Raw genomic sequence first — 14,570 nt, 5'->3', positions numbered from 1 at the left:
TAATTCTAAGTTTATCGACATCTTTAAATGTTTAATTGAATATATAAAATTTACCAATTGAAAACTTTCAGATGGATCGGATATGAACCGGGTTCAGGTATATAGTCAGGTTGGGTATGGGTTGCTTCGAGTTAGGGTGTATAAGCGGTTCGAGTACATAATCGGGTTAGGTTCAACTTGGTTCAGTTCTGTTTTAAAATATGGAGAACCGTGTAGGTCCGGGTAGATAATGAGGTCTGGTCTGCTTGGGTTTCAGTCTTCATTTACAACACCCAAGACCCAAGCCGTTTTCACTAAGGGTCTATATTTTGGAACTGGCCCAAACCCATGGGTCCACCAATATCGGTTTGGGTCAGATATAATCCATTCAGGACATTGGGTCTGGTCAGGTATACCCGACCCAATTACACCCCCATATTTAATTTTACTAATCAAGTTTGAGTGACATAAGAGTGACTTGGAGCTTGATACCATGTAGGGGTGTCAATGGGTCGGGTTTAGTTCGTACCCAGGTCAAAACATACCTGGACCTGATTTTTGGGTATGGTATTGGGTCTGGACTCAAGTTTAATCGGGTCTACTATAAGAGAAACTATACCCAGACTCGATAAAAACTACATGAACCAGACTCGGACCATACTTGTTAAAATAATATTAGTTTATTATTTTTAGATTGAAAATTTGTGGGTCTTAATTGGAACTTGGATCAAACTTGGGTTTGGTATAAAATTTTATAAACTATACCAGATCCATGTATTAATCAGACATTCGGGTCCGAATTTGGGTCTTCTCATTTATCACCATACCCAGACCCTATAGGGTTTGGTCCAGGTAAACTCGACCCGTTGACACCCCTAATACCATTAGATATCCATTTGTAGAAGTATTGCTAGCCATTCTACAACATAATATTAGGTTAACTTCATTTATTTATTACTTGGTAAATATTTGTAAACGAAAATTTAATCGGTTATTGTGTGATACATGTTAAAGTATATGCTTGTCTCTAAAGTATGGTAGAAACAATGCCTGCTCTATGAAGGAATAGTGTTGGCTACCATTGCAGGTAGCCATTGGCTATAATTTCAATATTTTTTAATATTATCTGCAACACGCTCGATGGGTATGAGATATACAATTTATTTAGTAAGTGTTAGAATCTTTGATGATATAGAAGGTTTTTTCTAAAATTTGGTGAAGATTTTTAGTTTTGGCTTTTCCAAGATTTGGTGGATTAGATGAGATTCAATCCATCATTATCGTATTTCGATTAGTTTTTGTAGATAAAATTTCTTGATTTGGATCTTAAACCAGTATAAATATGTGATTTTAAGAATTGAATAAAATGAGAAAGAAAGAGGGTGTGAGAACTTTTTCTCGTAGATGTAGATCTTTAAATGTTTTTCTCTCTCTTTTTTCATAATTTTTAAATTTATTTTTATTCAATCCGTCTTTTATTTTTCACATGGTATTAAAACGAGATACGATCTAAATTTATCAACTGGAAGGTTGCAATTTATTTGATTGGAAGTTTGCAGTATAATCTTCACGTAAATGTTGTAATGATGTTGGTTTAAATTGTTGTTCGTCTGATGCTTTATTGTTGCTTGATCATTATTAGAGCATTGGTGTCTTCAATCATTTTGCATGCGTTTTGGTATCTTTTTCAAATTTTAAGTTGAGTTTTTTTTTTTTTTGTTTACCCTCAACTTAAAGAAGCCTATTGAAATATATGATGATATTGAACGTTTTATCTAAAATTGTAGAAGATTTTCAATTATGGGTTTTCAAGGTTTGATAGATTATATATGATTCAATCCATCATTATCTTATTATGATTAGTTCCCATATAAGTTGTAAAAAAAGTAACTTAATTTTGATCTTAAACCGGTATAAATATATGAAATTAGGAATTGAATAAAATAAGAAAGTGAGTATGAGAGCTTTTTCTTGTGTACTTGGACCTTTGGCAGAACGATTTATATTCAGTGTTTTATTTTTTTTAATTTTTAATTTTATTTTTATTCAAGTTGCCTTTTATTTTTCACATTTAGGAACACATTCTGGATTTTGGATTGTGATGTATAAATAGGTTTTTCAAGAGCTTAAATAAACATCAGTTTGTGATGCCCCAAAATTTCATGATAAAAAGACCTAATTTGTTGTGTGGGTGTCCTGAATTTTGAATAGTTTTGATCCATGACCCGATCCAAAAATATTTTTGATAATCATACAATCAAAATTTTCAATAAGGTTTGTGGTGGTCGTTAGGGGCTTGGTACTAGTTAGGGTTTTGTGCCTTTCATCTATATAGTTGCCACCTCCTTTTGGAATTAGGCATGTGAGTTCTTGGGTGTATTGGGGACTAGGGTTTTAAGAGTTATATATCTTGCCATTGTATTTCCTCTTACATTACCAATTGAGCTCCTCCTTCACCCAAGGGGTGGCAAAACCAGACATGACCCGCTAACCCGTTTATTAAACGGGTTGGGTTTGTGTTAGGGGTATGCCAACTCGCCAACCCGGCTGACCTGTTTAATAAACGGGTTAGGCGGGCGGGTCAACCTGTTTACCCGACCCCGACCCACCAACCCCCGGCCAACCCGTTTACCCGACCCCGACCCGCCCTCCAACCCGACCTGCCAACCTGCCCGCTAACGTGCCAACCCGTTTATTAAACGGGTTGGTGGGTCATGTCGGGTTACCCGTTTAATAAATGGGTCGGGTTCATGTTTGCCACAACCGACCCGTTTATTAAACCGGTCGGGTTCGGGTTGAGGTATGCTGACCCGCCAACTCCCCGGGTTGACCCGCCAACCCGACCCTATTGCCACCCCTACTTCACCCACAGAAGTAAGCCAGAGTGCCCAACCACGTAAATGTTGTGTCTTCTATTGTTTTCTTCTTCTCTTCATCTTCTTGTAGTTTGCTTTGCACAAAAACAATATGATGTAGAAGCCCCATTTTGCCATTGGTTTTCAACCCGTACCTGACCCGATCATATACAGCTCGTTTCATACCTAATCCATCTGAAAGTTTTTAATTGGTAAATATTATATATTTGATTAAACATTTAAAGATGTTTAATAAACCTAAAATTAATATGCATTGCATTTTAGTAATATAAACATATACTTTCTATTGCCTTTTGTCGGTAGAAATTAATGAATCCCATAATAATACACGAGAACTCATTAAATTTGATACATTTTGAATATAATATGTCATTGTTTTCTCTTTTGTAACTTAAAATGTTTAGATGACACTGATATATTCTTTTTATATTTAGATTTTGGCATTGTTTAGAATAATTATTAAGTTTCTATTTTGTCAGCATATAATTTTCTTAACAAATAAATAGATGATTCTATTAATTTATATATTTTTTATTGGTTGGTAATTAAGTCTAGAATACCAAATATATGGATACCTGAGCTGAAACCCAAATCCTTTAAGACCTGAAGGGTTAATACCGGAACCCATTAACCTATATGAGTCTACTTTTTTCAGTCATACCCAGACCCGAACCTGAACCAAATCAAAATAAGTCTACTAAAGACCGTTATACCTGACCTGATGTATGCCCGAACCCGTTAATCCATATGGCTCCACTGTTTCTAGCTGTACCCAAATTAGATTCGGTCGGGTTTGGATCTTAGTTTTAGACCTGATTCAGAATCGGGTCAGTTAAGACCCTGCTTGAACCCAACATGTTACACCCCTAGAACTGACATACAACGCTGATCTGTATCCGATTCGAACCTAAAAAAGTTTAATTAATCATATCCAAATCCCATTGGAACATACATTTTTATCTTATTTTAAGAATCTGTAACAAAGAAACAAGAAGTCAGATTTGGGCCAGATCTGATCCATTTGCAGCCTCTGAGCCTTACAGTGGAGAGACCACAGAGGACGGAGTTTGACGCCGGTAGTATAAAGTTTAAAAAAAAACGTGAGTTTTTTTGTTTTTCCGGTAAGCTGATAAAATTGAAAATATCTTTAGGTATCAGCAGAAATCAATTTTTCTAAAAATTTGATTTTTCCGTTTGCTTTTATTTTTTAATTAATTTTCTCCGATGGAAGAACGAGAGAAATAAAAGTTTTGATATTCTGACGATAAAATAGGAAGGGCGTTATTTTCCGGTTTCAGACGTTTTGTCATTACCTTCTCGTGCCACGTAGGAGTACGATCTGTCGACTCATCGTCCGACATGGATGCCAGGTTGGGAGTTCACGGAGCACACAGTCGGAGCTCCCTCCAGTGGCGGAGCACTTTTTTTGAAAGTTCAAAATAATACATTTACACTTACACTCAACCCAACCATCTCTGGTCTCTGTCTCACATTAATTGCCGCCCAAAAAATCCCAACCGGAAAGCAGAGAAGCCGGAAACGGAAAAGGCATCGTCTTCTTTTCTTCTTCTTTACTCCTTTCCACTTTCGCCGTTTCTTCTTGCTCTCCCTCTCCCCTCTTCTTTTCGTCTTCCTTTTTTTATTTTATTTTATCAAATTCTCGCTTTTATAAATCTCCCCGCTTTTTTTTTTCTCCGGCAAGTCTCCTCCCTCGCTTGTCCGATCCTTCTTTACATCTCTTTCTCGCTCTCTGTAGACGGGCGGAAGTGCGGGAGCGATGGACGATGCTCTCCTGGTTGGCTTCTAGGCGATTCTGAGTCGTCGGAGGTGGTTCGCTACTTTTTTTTTATGCTTCTTCCGTCTTCTTCTGTTTAGTCCAGGCTCCGGTTCGGAACGGTGGCCGGGAGATTCTTATCGCGAGAGACGGAGTCCTTGATCATTCCGACTCGGCTTTCTTCGTTTTCTGTTCTTTTGCTTCTTCTGATTATCCTGCCACTGCTGCTGTTGCTTCTTCTTCTTGTCTTCCCTTCGGCTTTGGCGAAGTCGGCAGGAAGTTCTTTTGGGAGCTGCCGCGAGTGAGCGACGGGAGGGAATCTCCTTCTCTTCTTGATGATTTTGAGTCGCTGGTGTTGCTTCTTCGTCTTCTTGACTTCTCTTCGGCTTTGGCTTCGGTGTTGGCGAAGTCGGCAGGAAGTTCTTTTGGGAGCTGCCGCGAGTGAACGACGGTATGGAATCTCCTTGTCTTGTTGACGATTTTGAGTCGGTTTTCTACTTTTTTTTTGGTTCTTCTGCTTGTTCTGATACTACTGCCGCCGCCGCTAGTGCTTTTTCTGTTCCCTTTCGGCGTTGGCTTCAGTGTCGGCTTCCGGTGAGTTGCAGAGTTCCTCAGCAGGCCGCGGTCAGTGATGTTCGAACTCTCTCTCTCTCTCTAGGTTGATTCTCATCGTCTTTCTTCATTTATTTGTTTCATCTTTCAGGCTTGATAATGACGGAGATTTATCAGAAGAAGAGGATGAGCAGGCGAGGGAAAGAGGAGGTTCTGGAGGGTTCCAGAAGCACGCATTCGAGCTGTCAGGGTCATTTCAACGATTCTGGTCTCTGCACGTTTTTCCTTTCTGTGTTTTTTTTTTGGGCCTTTCGCTTGTAAATCTTGTTCTATGTTGTGATTTTCCGTTTTTTTTTTTTTGACGTCTCACCTGAGGTTTGCCTTTTTTCTTTCTTTTTTCTAAATTTTCATTTTTCTGTGTGGAAAATGTCCAAAGAGCAATTATTTGAAGTTTTTACTGGGAGCTGTTGTGAATTTATTTTCTGTGTTTTCTTGGTCGAATTTGTGATACTCGGTATGATCTTTGATAAACAAAAAGACTGATTTTAGTAAGACATTTATTTATTTAGTTTTACTCAATATGATCGTCGGTAACCTAGGAGATTAAGTTTAGCTAAAAATTGTTTGTCCAATTTTACTCTATAGAAGCTTGTAAGTGATTGATGCGTTCATGTAATTAGTTGTGTAAAATGTTTGTTATTTTTACTACTTATTCTTTTTCTGGCCAACTAAGAAGAAAACGTGTAAATTTTTTGTGAAGCTTGACAGTAAATTTTATTGGATATCTTGTTTGTTGGCCTAACCAAATTATGTTCTTGATTTTTTTGATCTTTGGATTGTGCTAGTCGTCGACTTCTTTACATGCACGTTCATCTCTTGTTAAATTCCATTCATAATCATGCAAATTTCTCTTTAGAAGTTTGTGATGATTCTATCTAGCCTTCAACTTCATAATCACTGCCCTTTTTCCTTTTGTTTTAAATAACTTCTCTTTTTCCTTTCGTTTGAAAATTTCATCCATAATCTGCGCAGTGTAGATTTTGTAAGCATCCATTTGTTTTACTTTGTGGTCCTCTGTTATTCCAATGTCCATGATGGTACGTAGTCTAACCCAAGGGATCTAGCTGATTCAGCTATCTTACTGCCTGTTTACTTTTCATTCTCTGCCCTTCTCTTTTTTGTCAATTTGAACGTGTCCTCATATAGCTTAATTTGTCATGGTGAACCGAAAACTACCTAGACGGAATATCAGGAGTCAAGAGTTCTGATGATGGCAATCACAAGAAAAAATGGCTGCTACACTGTTTTTTGGATTTTCTCAGCTTCTTGTGACTCCAAATCACAGTCATAGCTCTTTGTTAAGTTTAGGGAAACATGAGAAAGTGCACATTATGATTGTAGTTCTTGACACTGCTTCTCCCTTGAATCCTGTCAAAGTTGGTCAGAAGTCTGAACTTGTGACCAACAATCACAGCTTTTTGATTCTCAGCTGTGATTGTTCATCCCACCTGTGGACCAAGCAAACATGCCCTAAAGTGGTGAGTTTTCTCGGTATTAGAGAACTGTGCTTCTAAATTAATTCACAATTATTTGGCAAACACGTATGCTCAGACATGCATTTTAGCTCTTTTGCAAGGGCCACAAGCATATGAATATGATAGCCAGCATAGATCTTTGTCTTGTAGGCTTTACCAAACGTTGATTAAGGGCATGTTTGCAATACCTGTGCTTTTGTAACTTTCACAGGTTTCTTGTGATTCTGAATCACATTTTAGAACTTTCATAGGAGCATTGCAAACATGCAAACATGCAAACCGTGAATGCAATTCCCATCTGTGAATGTTGAAGCCTCAAAACTTCTGAAAGTTTTACTGACGGTGTATAAAAGTTTCATAAGCATTAATGCTTAGCTGTGAATGTGTTAAAATAATGATATGACATGACATGACACATTCTTATGTGATAGATTTTCACACAAGTCAAATTCACAACCTAAAAGCAAACATGAGAAAGTTAAAGCTTGACAATGTGAATCACATAAATCATTTTCACAGGGACAATTTTTACAGCTACAGTAACCTGTGATCAAGATAAACATGCCCTAAATGATTACTAATCCCCCTCATTGTGTTAAGAAACATTACTGCTGCTGCTGCTACTACTACTGCTACTATTACTGCACACAAGTTGTGTAATCAATGTCTTTTGGTACTAGGGCTGAATACATAGCAATGATTTGAATGCAATGCCTTTTCAGAGAACAGAATTATGCTTAGTTCATTCTGTATTAATGAATATATAGTAACCATGAGTCATTCTTTGTCTGTATCAACTTTTCTTTTATCCTCTTGTACAATTTGAATGCCTTAATGATCGTTGTTGACACTTTTTTCTGCTTCCTCCACAGGGATTTGTTTGAATAGATAAGAAAGGCCTTTTTAGGAGTTATTTTTCCTGCTGTTTACTTGCAAGGGAAAGGCCAAGCTACTTTGCATGTATAGAGTGAAGCATTGTTTCTCCATGGTCATGCTTTGTCTTTTCATCTTGTGTGAAATGATATTCATATCCTATGAAAGTTGTTCAGTGCTTATTGGATGCATCAAGCTGCATCATTGCCGACAAACATTTAACCGCTTAACCTTAATATGCTAGTTTTTTCATAGGAACTTGCGTGGTGCTACTTTAAGTGAATTCACTTTTCCATGCTCTAATTGCTTTGGATTACAAAACATTGCATTTTCATGGATATGTGCCATAACTGGTATTGTTATTTTTGCATCAGTTTGATAAACCCAATAACCATCACCCCAAAGAAATGTTTTCCAATAACTTATCCAATATTTTTACTTTTTATTTTTTTGTAATCTGGAATCTTTCTAGCATGGCATTGACTGTATAATTTGTTTCTAGGTAAGGAATTTGCTCAAAAACAGACGGATTTGACATTGAAGGTGACAAATCCTACCTTTCGTGATAGTGATCGTCCGAGGAAGCTGGTAAGCACAGAATAACAATTAAACTTTTCAGAGAATTTGGGGGTCAAGAATTATTAGGGATATAAAATCATGTCACCCACGACTTTCATTCTATGTCTGTTTCTGCTTAATTATTGATTTTAGGCTCTGTTTTGGTGTTTGGTAGTTTTGGTAGGAATTGAGGATTTGGTTTTGGAGTTCGTGAAGTTTCTTTGGCAGTGATTGTTTCAGCAAAATGAATTCAGTATGTACTTGAGGAATTGAGAAGGTAGTTGAGTGCTTGCATCTTCATATTTTTTTCCCAAAAAGTTGGATTGGTACTGTCCACATCTAAGAGGTGGTATTTTCCAATTCCAGAAATTAAGGAAGTTTGTTTTTCCAATTCCTTTAACTCTTCTTGTCTCCCAGCTCCTAAACAGAGCCTTAGTATTCTTCTTTTGGCAAATTGTAAACTAAACAAGAACTAAAGGTGTGTTGGCTTAAGTTGTGTTTGTATATGCATGCCAAAACTAAGGAACTCATGCAATTCTTAATTAGCCCCTTGGACATAACTTGACCTTGTTGTGGTGTGATCCATGTATGCAAATGCTGGACCTGGAAAACCCCTATCTGACCTAATTTCATCCATATGAACAACAAATCCTGGATACACAAAATTGGTTTTCATGGAGACTTGGACTAGATTGGTCTACTCATTGAGCTTTTGAAACAAGAACTTCCTCTAACTGCAGGATAGTGTCTATCTGACCTAATTTAGGAACACCATTAAAAAAAACTTTATGAGTTGGAGTACTGCACTTTATATCCTGATTTCAGAAGTGAACTGTGGTTTCCAGTCTTTGCTTTCAGAAGTGAAACTTATAAAGGTTTTGCTATTCTTATATTGCAAGTTAGTGAAAAAGATGCTGACTTTTCGATTGTGGTGTCATTTAGTGCATGTTGAAATTTACAATGAGACTGTTGAACTGCTTGGGTTTATTGTTATTTCTTAAGGGAGTCTCTTTTAACCAGGATCATTGACGTGCTTTTAAGAGGTTGCTTATCGTATCACTCATTTACTATCCAGTTATTCTTCATGGGCTACTTACAAATCGGGTATCTGATGATTTTTTCAATTGCCTGATGTTCAGCTTGGAAATGGTCTGAAGAAAGCTTCTATGAAGCCTATGAAGATGTTTATTGCTGAAGAGATGTCCAAAGAAACAGAATCTAGGCATCGCTCCCCGAGTATCATTGCAAGATTGATGGGTCTTGATGCACTACCTGTGCCACAAGCAACCTCAAAACAAAAGAGGAAAGTTACAGAAAATGTATATCAGAAAACCACCTTTGAGAAGCAACAAAATCAATCTGAATCATTGCTCCATGGTTACAAGCAGTATCCTAGAAATAACATGTTGCCTGAGATCCATCCATCCCATAGGCATGTCATGGAACACCAAGAGTTTAAAGATGTGTTTGAAATCGAGGAGATGTCAAGGATCCATAAACTAAGTTACTCGGGACATCAGAGTAGCGTGGTAAGCTCAAAACTTTCAGAATCTGATATGGCATTTGTAAGGAAAAAATTTATGGATGCAAAACGTCTCTCAGCTGATGAGAAGCTTCGGCACTCGAAAGAATTCCATGATGCACTGGACGATCTGCATTCTAATAAAGATCTCTTCCTGAGGGTCCTTCAAGATCCTGACTCGTTATTAACAAAGCATCTCTATGATTTGCAGCCCGTCCCATCCCCTTCCACTTCTAGCCATATTGCGCTTTTAAGATCATCAAAGACTAGAATGAAAGTTGAATTTTCTGACAATTATGGTAGTGGTGACATTTATTTGAAGTCAAAGAGAAAGTCTGAAGGACGAATAAGTTTGCAGAAAGGTTCTGATAGCTGTCTGCTGAATCATAATGTTGCTCCTTTTTCCTCTGGAAGAATTTCTGTTCATCCTTCACATAAGCCATGCCAGTCACAGAGCCAGAAAAGTGATAATGATCTCATGCCCACAAGAATAGTTGTTTTGAAGCCTAGGGCGCTACCTGAGACTAGAGTTTTGCCATCACAACATACTTCAACCAACCACAGAATGCACAGGGTTCGAAGATCTACCAGCCAAGATTTTCTTGAAGAAGTTATTGACTGGCAAAAATTATCCAAAAACAATTCAAGAATGAGTGACGGATCTGTCAGACAAAGACCGAAAGGCTCAAGGGAAATAGCTAGGGAAGTCACGAGGAAATTAAGGCAAAGTGTTGGCAGAAGCTCCCTCAACATGCCGTCTATGCAATCCCGTGCCTTCATTAGAGATGAGGAATCTTACAACCTGTTGAGGGAGGGCTTTGTTGAGGATTCAGTAGTTTTTGCTCCTTGTCGACTGTTACATGAAGAGAATAACAAGTTGTACTCCTTGCCATCTTATCCAACAGAGTCATCTGTGAGCAAGGAAGCAAAAGAGTGGCTCTCTGAAAGGTGGAAAATATCACACAGCAGTGAAGTAGGGTATCTTGGAAGGAGTTCTAGTACATTGAGCGAAATGCTTGGCATGCATGAGATGAACCCTGAAAAGGAAAAATCTTTACTTACTTTTGGAAACATGATTGGCCAGGGTGGTTCTAATGATAGTTTGGCTGGAAAAGATTTATCCACAAGTTGGGATTTACGTGCAGGCCGAAGTAGCAGGGATTATAGACAGGCAGGCTATGCCACAGACCTGCTAAGGCCAAGGTCACATTCGGTTTCAACTGAAGGGTGTGGACATCCAAAGGTAGTTCGCAGATTTGGATCTGTGGATGACATTGTCAATGATCTGATAGCACGAGAAGTGATTGCCCCAGGGCCTCAGCGGTCATTCTCAGAAAGGCACTCTACTCTGAAAGAGAAATCTTTCACCAGGAATCGGAGATCTGATGGTTACAAATCCCATTCATGCCGGCTGGTGAAGCCAGATAATGACCATTTGAGCTCAGGCATTGATTGCTCCACCATGCGTCACCACTCAAGTTTGGGTGGCATGAGGAGTTCTGATGACGAAAGTGTTTGGTCTGACAAATGCTCACTGTTGTTTACTGATTTTCCAGCTGATGCAAAACAGCTCCAGGATACCGTGTCAGTTACTGAATGCTATTCAAAGTTAGTTTCTGACCGCCATAATAACTTTCCCTCTCAAGATTTGGAGGCGTCAATCCGAGTAACGAATTTGGAGGATTCTTATGCTTGCCCTGTTTCTCCTGATCCTGATAGTAGCATACCTAAGGTTTGTGATGTTAAACACTGTGCATAACTAGTTGTATCTTATGTTAGTAGATGCTTGTTTGGTTCCATGTTTTTCATATTAGGATATGACTGTTGACTCTCGTTAGGTTCGTGTCATCTGAACTGACTGTGCTTATTCATACTTGATTTCTCTTATTTCCATCAGTTGTGTGCAATAGGCTGAGCTGTTTGGTGTCAATGGCACTACAATTGCCTTGGTGTCATGCCCAACCTGACCCAGAACCATATTAGGCGTCAGTTTTTCATTTGATGAGAAATAAAGATTGACCTGATCCGCAGATAATGTATCCAAGTCCAAGCTATACCTGGTTTAAGCATGTATGAGCTGGATATGCGAGTTGCATGTTGATCCAAATCTAGTTGTACATAATTAGCCTGATTGTGACTGATCCAGTTGATCCATCGTCACAGTCGAGGCTAGGTCTGTATCAATCTTGATATGATCTAGATCTGACGTTTTACATGGAGTTGGTTTAGGTTTCAAGCTGTTCTGATGTGTTATTTTGCTTTTTGTTCTCCATTTGATGTTTGTTATGATATCTTTTACTGAAGATGAAGTGACAAGGGCCTTCTGATCTGTGGGTTCTAATTTCAGTTTAAAATTTTGTGGTTGTAGGTTTCATCGTCAGCACGCTCTCTATCAACATCACCGCTTTCCTTCCTGCCCCAAACTGGGGTTGATGATGCTAAGCATGACTCACTGCACAAAGAGGTCGCAGAACAACCCAGTCCTGTTTCTATTCTGGAACCCCCTTTTGAAGAAGAGTTCTCCAGCTCAGAATGCTTTGAAAAAATTAATGCCGGCCTTGATGGTGAGTCTGGAGCAATTTGTTGCTGTGGCTCCTTTGCTTGAAAATTATTGCCACCCATTCTTGTCTAAGTTCTACTCTCCTTTCCCTCTGCCAGGGCTACGCAATCAACTGCGCTTGCTCAGGATGGAATCTTCGCAGAGACATGCAGACGAATCAGACTTCGAATCATCAGTCGATGAGGACTGTACAGATCGAAGCTACCACAACTTGGATCAAGCAGAATGTACCCAAGAAGAGAGCATGGAATTCTCATTCTTGTGTGACGTACTCACGAGCTCGGGCTTTTATGGCGATCAAGGTGTGTGGTATTCATCTGATTGCGTGTTAAACCCATGCTTGTTCGAACAACTTGATAAGAAATACAGCGAGTTTGGGAACAAGTGTTCTGTTGATTCGAAGGAGATGAGGGTACTGCGATCGGAAAGACGGATTTTGTTCGATCGTATAAATGCAGGCCTTGTGGCAATGCTGAGGCCATCTATGGAGACGCATCAGTGGGTGAAGGTGCGGGTTATGAGCGAGATGGCAAGGCAGCGGGGAGGGCAGCAGTTGGTGGAGGAGCTGTGGGAGCTAATCCAGAGTGGTGAGACAGAGAACGGAGGAGAGCTGATGGAGATGATGGTGAGGAGGGATTTGACAAGGGATGGGCAATGGCTAGAGTTGGGTGAGTGTGTTCATCTGATCGGTACAGAAATAGAACGCTATCTAATTGACGATCTAATGGTAGAAATAGTTCGCGATACACAGTGAGATCACAACCGCATCAAATGTAAGAAATGATGGATCCCCAATCTGATGAAAGTCCTATGAATAAATAAATGCTTAGTATTACGGTTATTTTTTCTTTTTTATTTCTTTGTAGGCATGCTGGGGGATAACCCTAGTGGAATTCGAATCGGAGACTGCTTGGTTATGAGTCTGACCCTATGTCAAAAATATGCGTGGATGCATGATGGGTTTGATTTGCAAAGTTCAAACATTTTTTGAAAAATAAGATGCACATGATGGGTTTGGCTTGCAAGTTCAAATTTTTTTGAAAAGGAAGATACAAGAACACGGAATTTTTTAACTAGTAAAAAAAATATTTTTTGTTATTTTTTAATATTTACCCATATTGGTCGAGAATGGGGTTCTTCGGTTGGCAAGAGCGTACCCTATTGTGTTATCAATAGGGGTGGCAATCGTGTCGTCGACTCGACGGGTTGGCCGGTCAGCATTCCTCAATTCGAACCCGACCCGTTTATTAAACGGGTCGGCTGTGGCAAACACGAACCCGGCCTGTTTAATAAACGGGTAACCCGACACGACCCGCCAACCCATTTAATAAATGGGTTGGGTCGGGTAAACGGGTTCTCAGGTTGGGTTGGGAGATGAGTTGGCGGGTTGACCCACCCGCCTAACCCGTTTATTAAACGGGTCAGGCGGGTTGGCATACCCTTAACACGAATCCGACCCGTTTAATAAATGGATTAGGTGGGTCGACCCGTTTATTAAACGGGTTCATTTTTTCCAAACCCGAACCCGCCTAAGAGGCGGGTTGGGGGGTCGTGTCAGGTTTTGCCACCCCTACTTGTATGCTGCTTTGGGTCAGATTCGAGTCGACCCAAATATTATTCGAGTCGACACTTTCCATGCCCATACTCGAGAATTCGGGTTAGGGTCAGTTTGGGTATATGATACAAATGGGACCCATTGACAGCCCAGCCCTATCAGGAAGAAAAAAAGAGGCATTTCTAGTTGCATTTTGTTCCAGTCAGGGGCGTAGCTAGGATTCATGTGAGGGCGGGGGCAAACAGGGGTGTAGCCAAAAAAAATTTATTTGTGCCATAGTCGGGGGTTCGGGGGCAGCGCCCCCGAAAATTTTTTTTTGAGATAAAATAAAAAATGGCTACAATTATTAATAAAAATCTATTTCATATGCACAAATCAAACTATTTGCTGCAGTCAGGAATGGGCTGGGCTACAAAAATGGATAAAAATCTATTTCATATGGAATCGGGGCTGGGCAAGGACTGGGCTTTTAAAATATTTTTTTTTTTAACTGTTTCGGGAGTCAGGACTGGGCTCCCCCCTAGCTACGCCCCTGGTTCCAGTCAATTGGTTTTGTTTGTCTCACCTTTGTCTATTAGGGCCTAGCTACCGGTGTGGAGAGAAGGATTCATTTCCAAATTAGTGTCTGCCTTGTGATTCATTTGCAAATTCGCCGTTCCCCTTTTTGCAGTAATTACAAAGTGGCCCTTGTTGTTAATTTAACCATGGTTAAACGCTAACCACAGCTAACTGGTCAAGCAAATGCCCAAAATATCCCTTTCTTTCCCTGTAAGCTGACTCCCACCC

General features: G+C 39.4%; 1 protein-coding gene across 2 annotated transcripts; it reads left to right on the top strand.

Moving 5' to 3' along the window:
• Positions 1-4,537: 4,537 nt before the first annotated feature.
• Positions 4,538-13,070, top strand: LOC149823421 (uncharacterized). Of its 2 annotated transcripts, XM_090020044.1 has the most exons (7): positions 4,538-5,080; positions 5,178-5,253; positions 5,333-5,449; positions 8,092-8,177; positions 9,287-11,401; positions 12,038-12,233; positions 12,328-13,070. In XM_090020044.1, the coding sequence occupies exons 3-7, from the start codon at positions 5,341-5,343 to the stop codon at positions 12,981-12,983; spliced, it is 3,162 nt and encodes a 1,053-aa protein (XP_089876170.1). In that variant the 5' UTR covers positions 4,538-5,080; positions 5,178-5,253; positions 5,333-5,340; the 3' UTR covers positions 12,984-13,070. The 2 variants fall into 2 exon arrangements, with proteins under 2 accessions (XP_089876170.1, XP_089876171.1); XM_090020045.1 differs by lacking the exons at positions 4,538-5,080; positions 5,178-5,253 and adding an exon at positions 8,323-8,424 and having other exon boundaries at positions 5,423-5,449.
• Positions 13,071-14,570: the final 1,500 nt, after the last annotated feature.

The sequence above is a fragment of the Nuphar pumila genome, chromosome 10 (genome assembly GCF_984573655.1).
Source record: "Nuphar pumila chromosome 10, dmNupPumi1.hap1.1, whole genome shotgun sequence".
Classification (NCBI taxonomy): domain Eukaryota; kingdom Viridiplantae; phylum Streptophyta; class Magnoliopsida; order Nymphaeales; family Nymphaeaceae; genus Nuphar; species Nuphar pumila.
The sequence above is the reverse complement of the archived record's forward strand: the minus strand, read 5'-3'. Positions and strand labels throughout refer to the sequence as shown.

Coding starts and splice junctions, on each gene's coding strand:
- LOC149823421 (XM_090020044.1), top strand. CDS start 5,341: ATGACGGAGATTTATCAGAAGAAGAGGATGAGCAGGCGAGGGAAAGAG. Junction 11,402..12,037: donor CTGATAGTAGCATACCTAAG/GTTTGTGATGTT, acceptor TTGTGGTTGTAG/GTTTCATCGTCAGCACGCTC. Junction 12,234..12,327: donor AATTAATGCCGGCCTTGATG/GTGAGTCTGGAG, acceptor TCCCTCTGCCAG/GGCTACGCAATCAACTGCGC.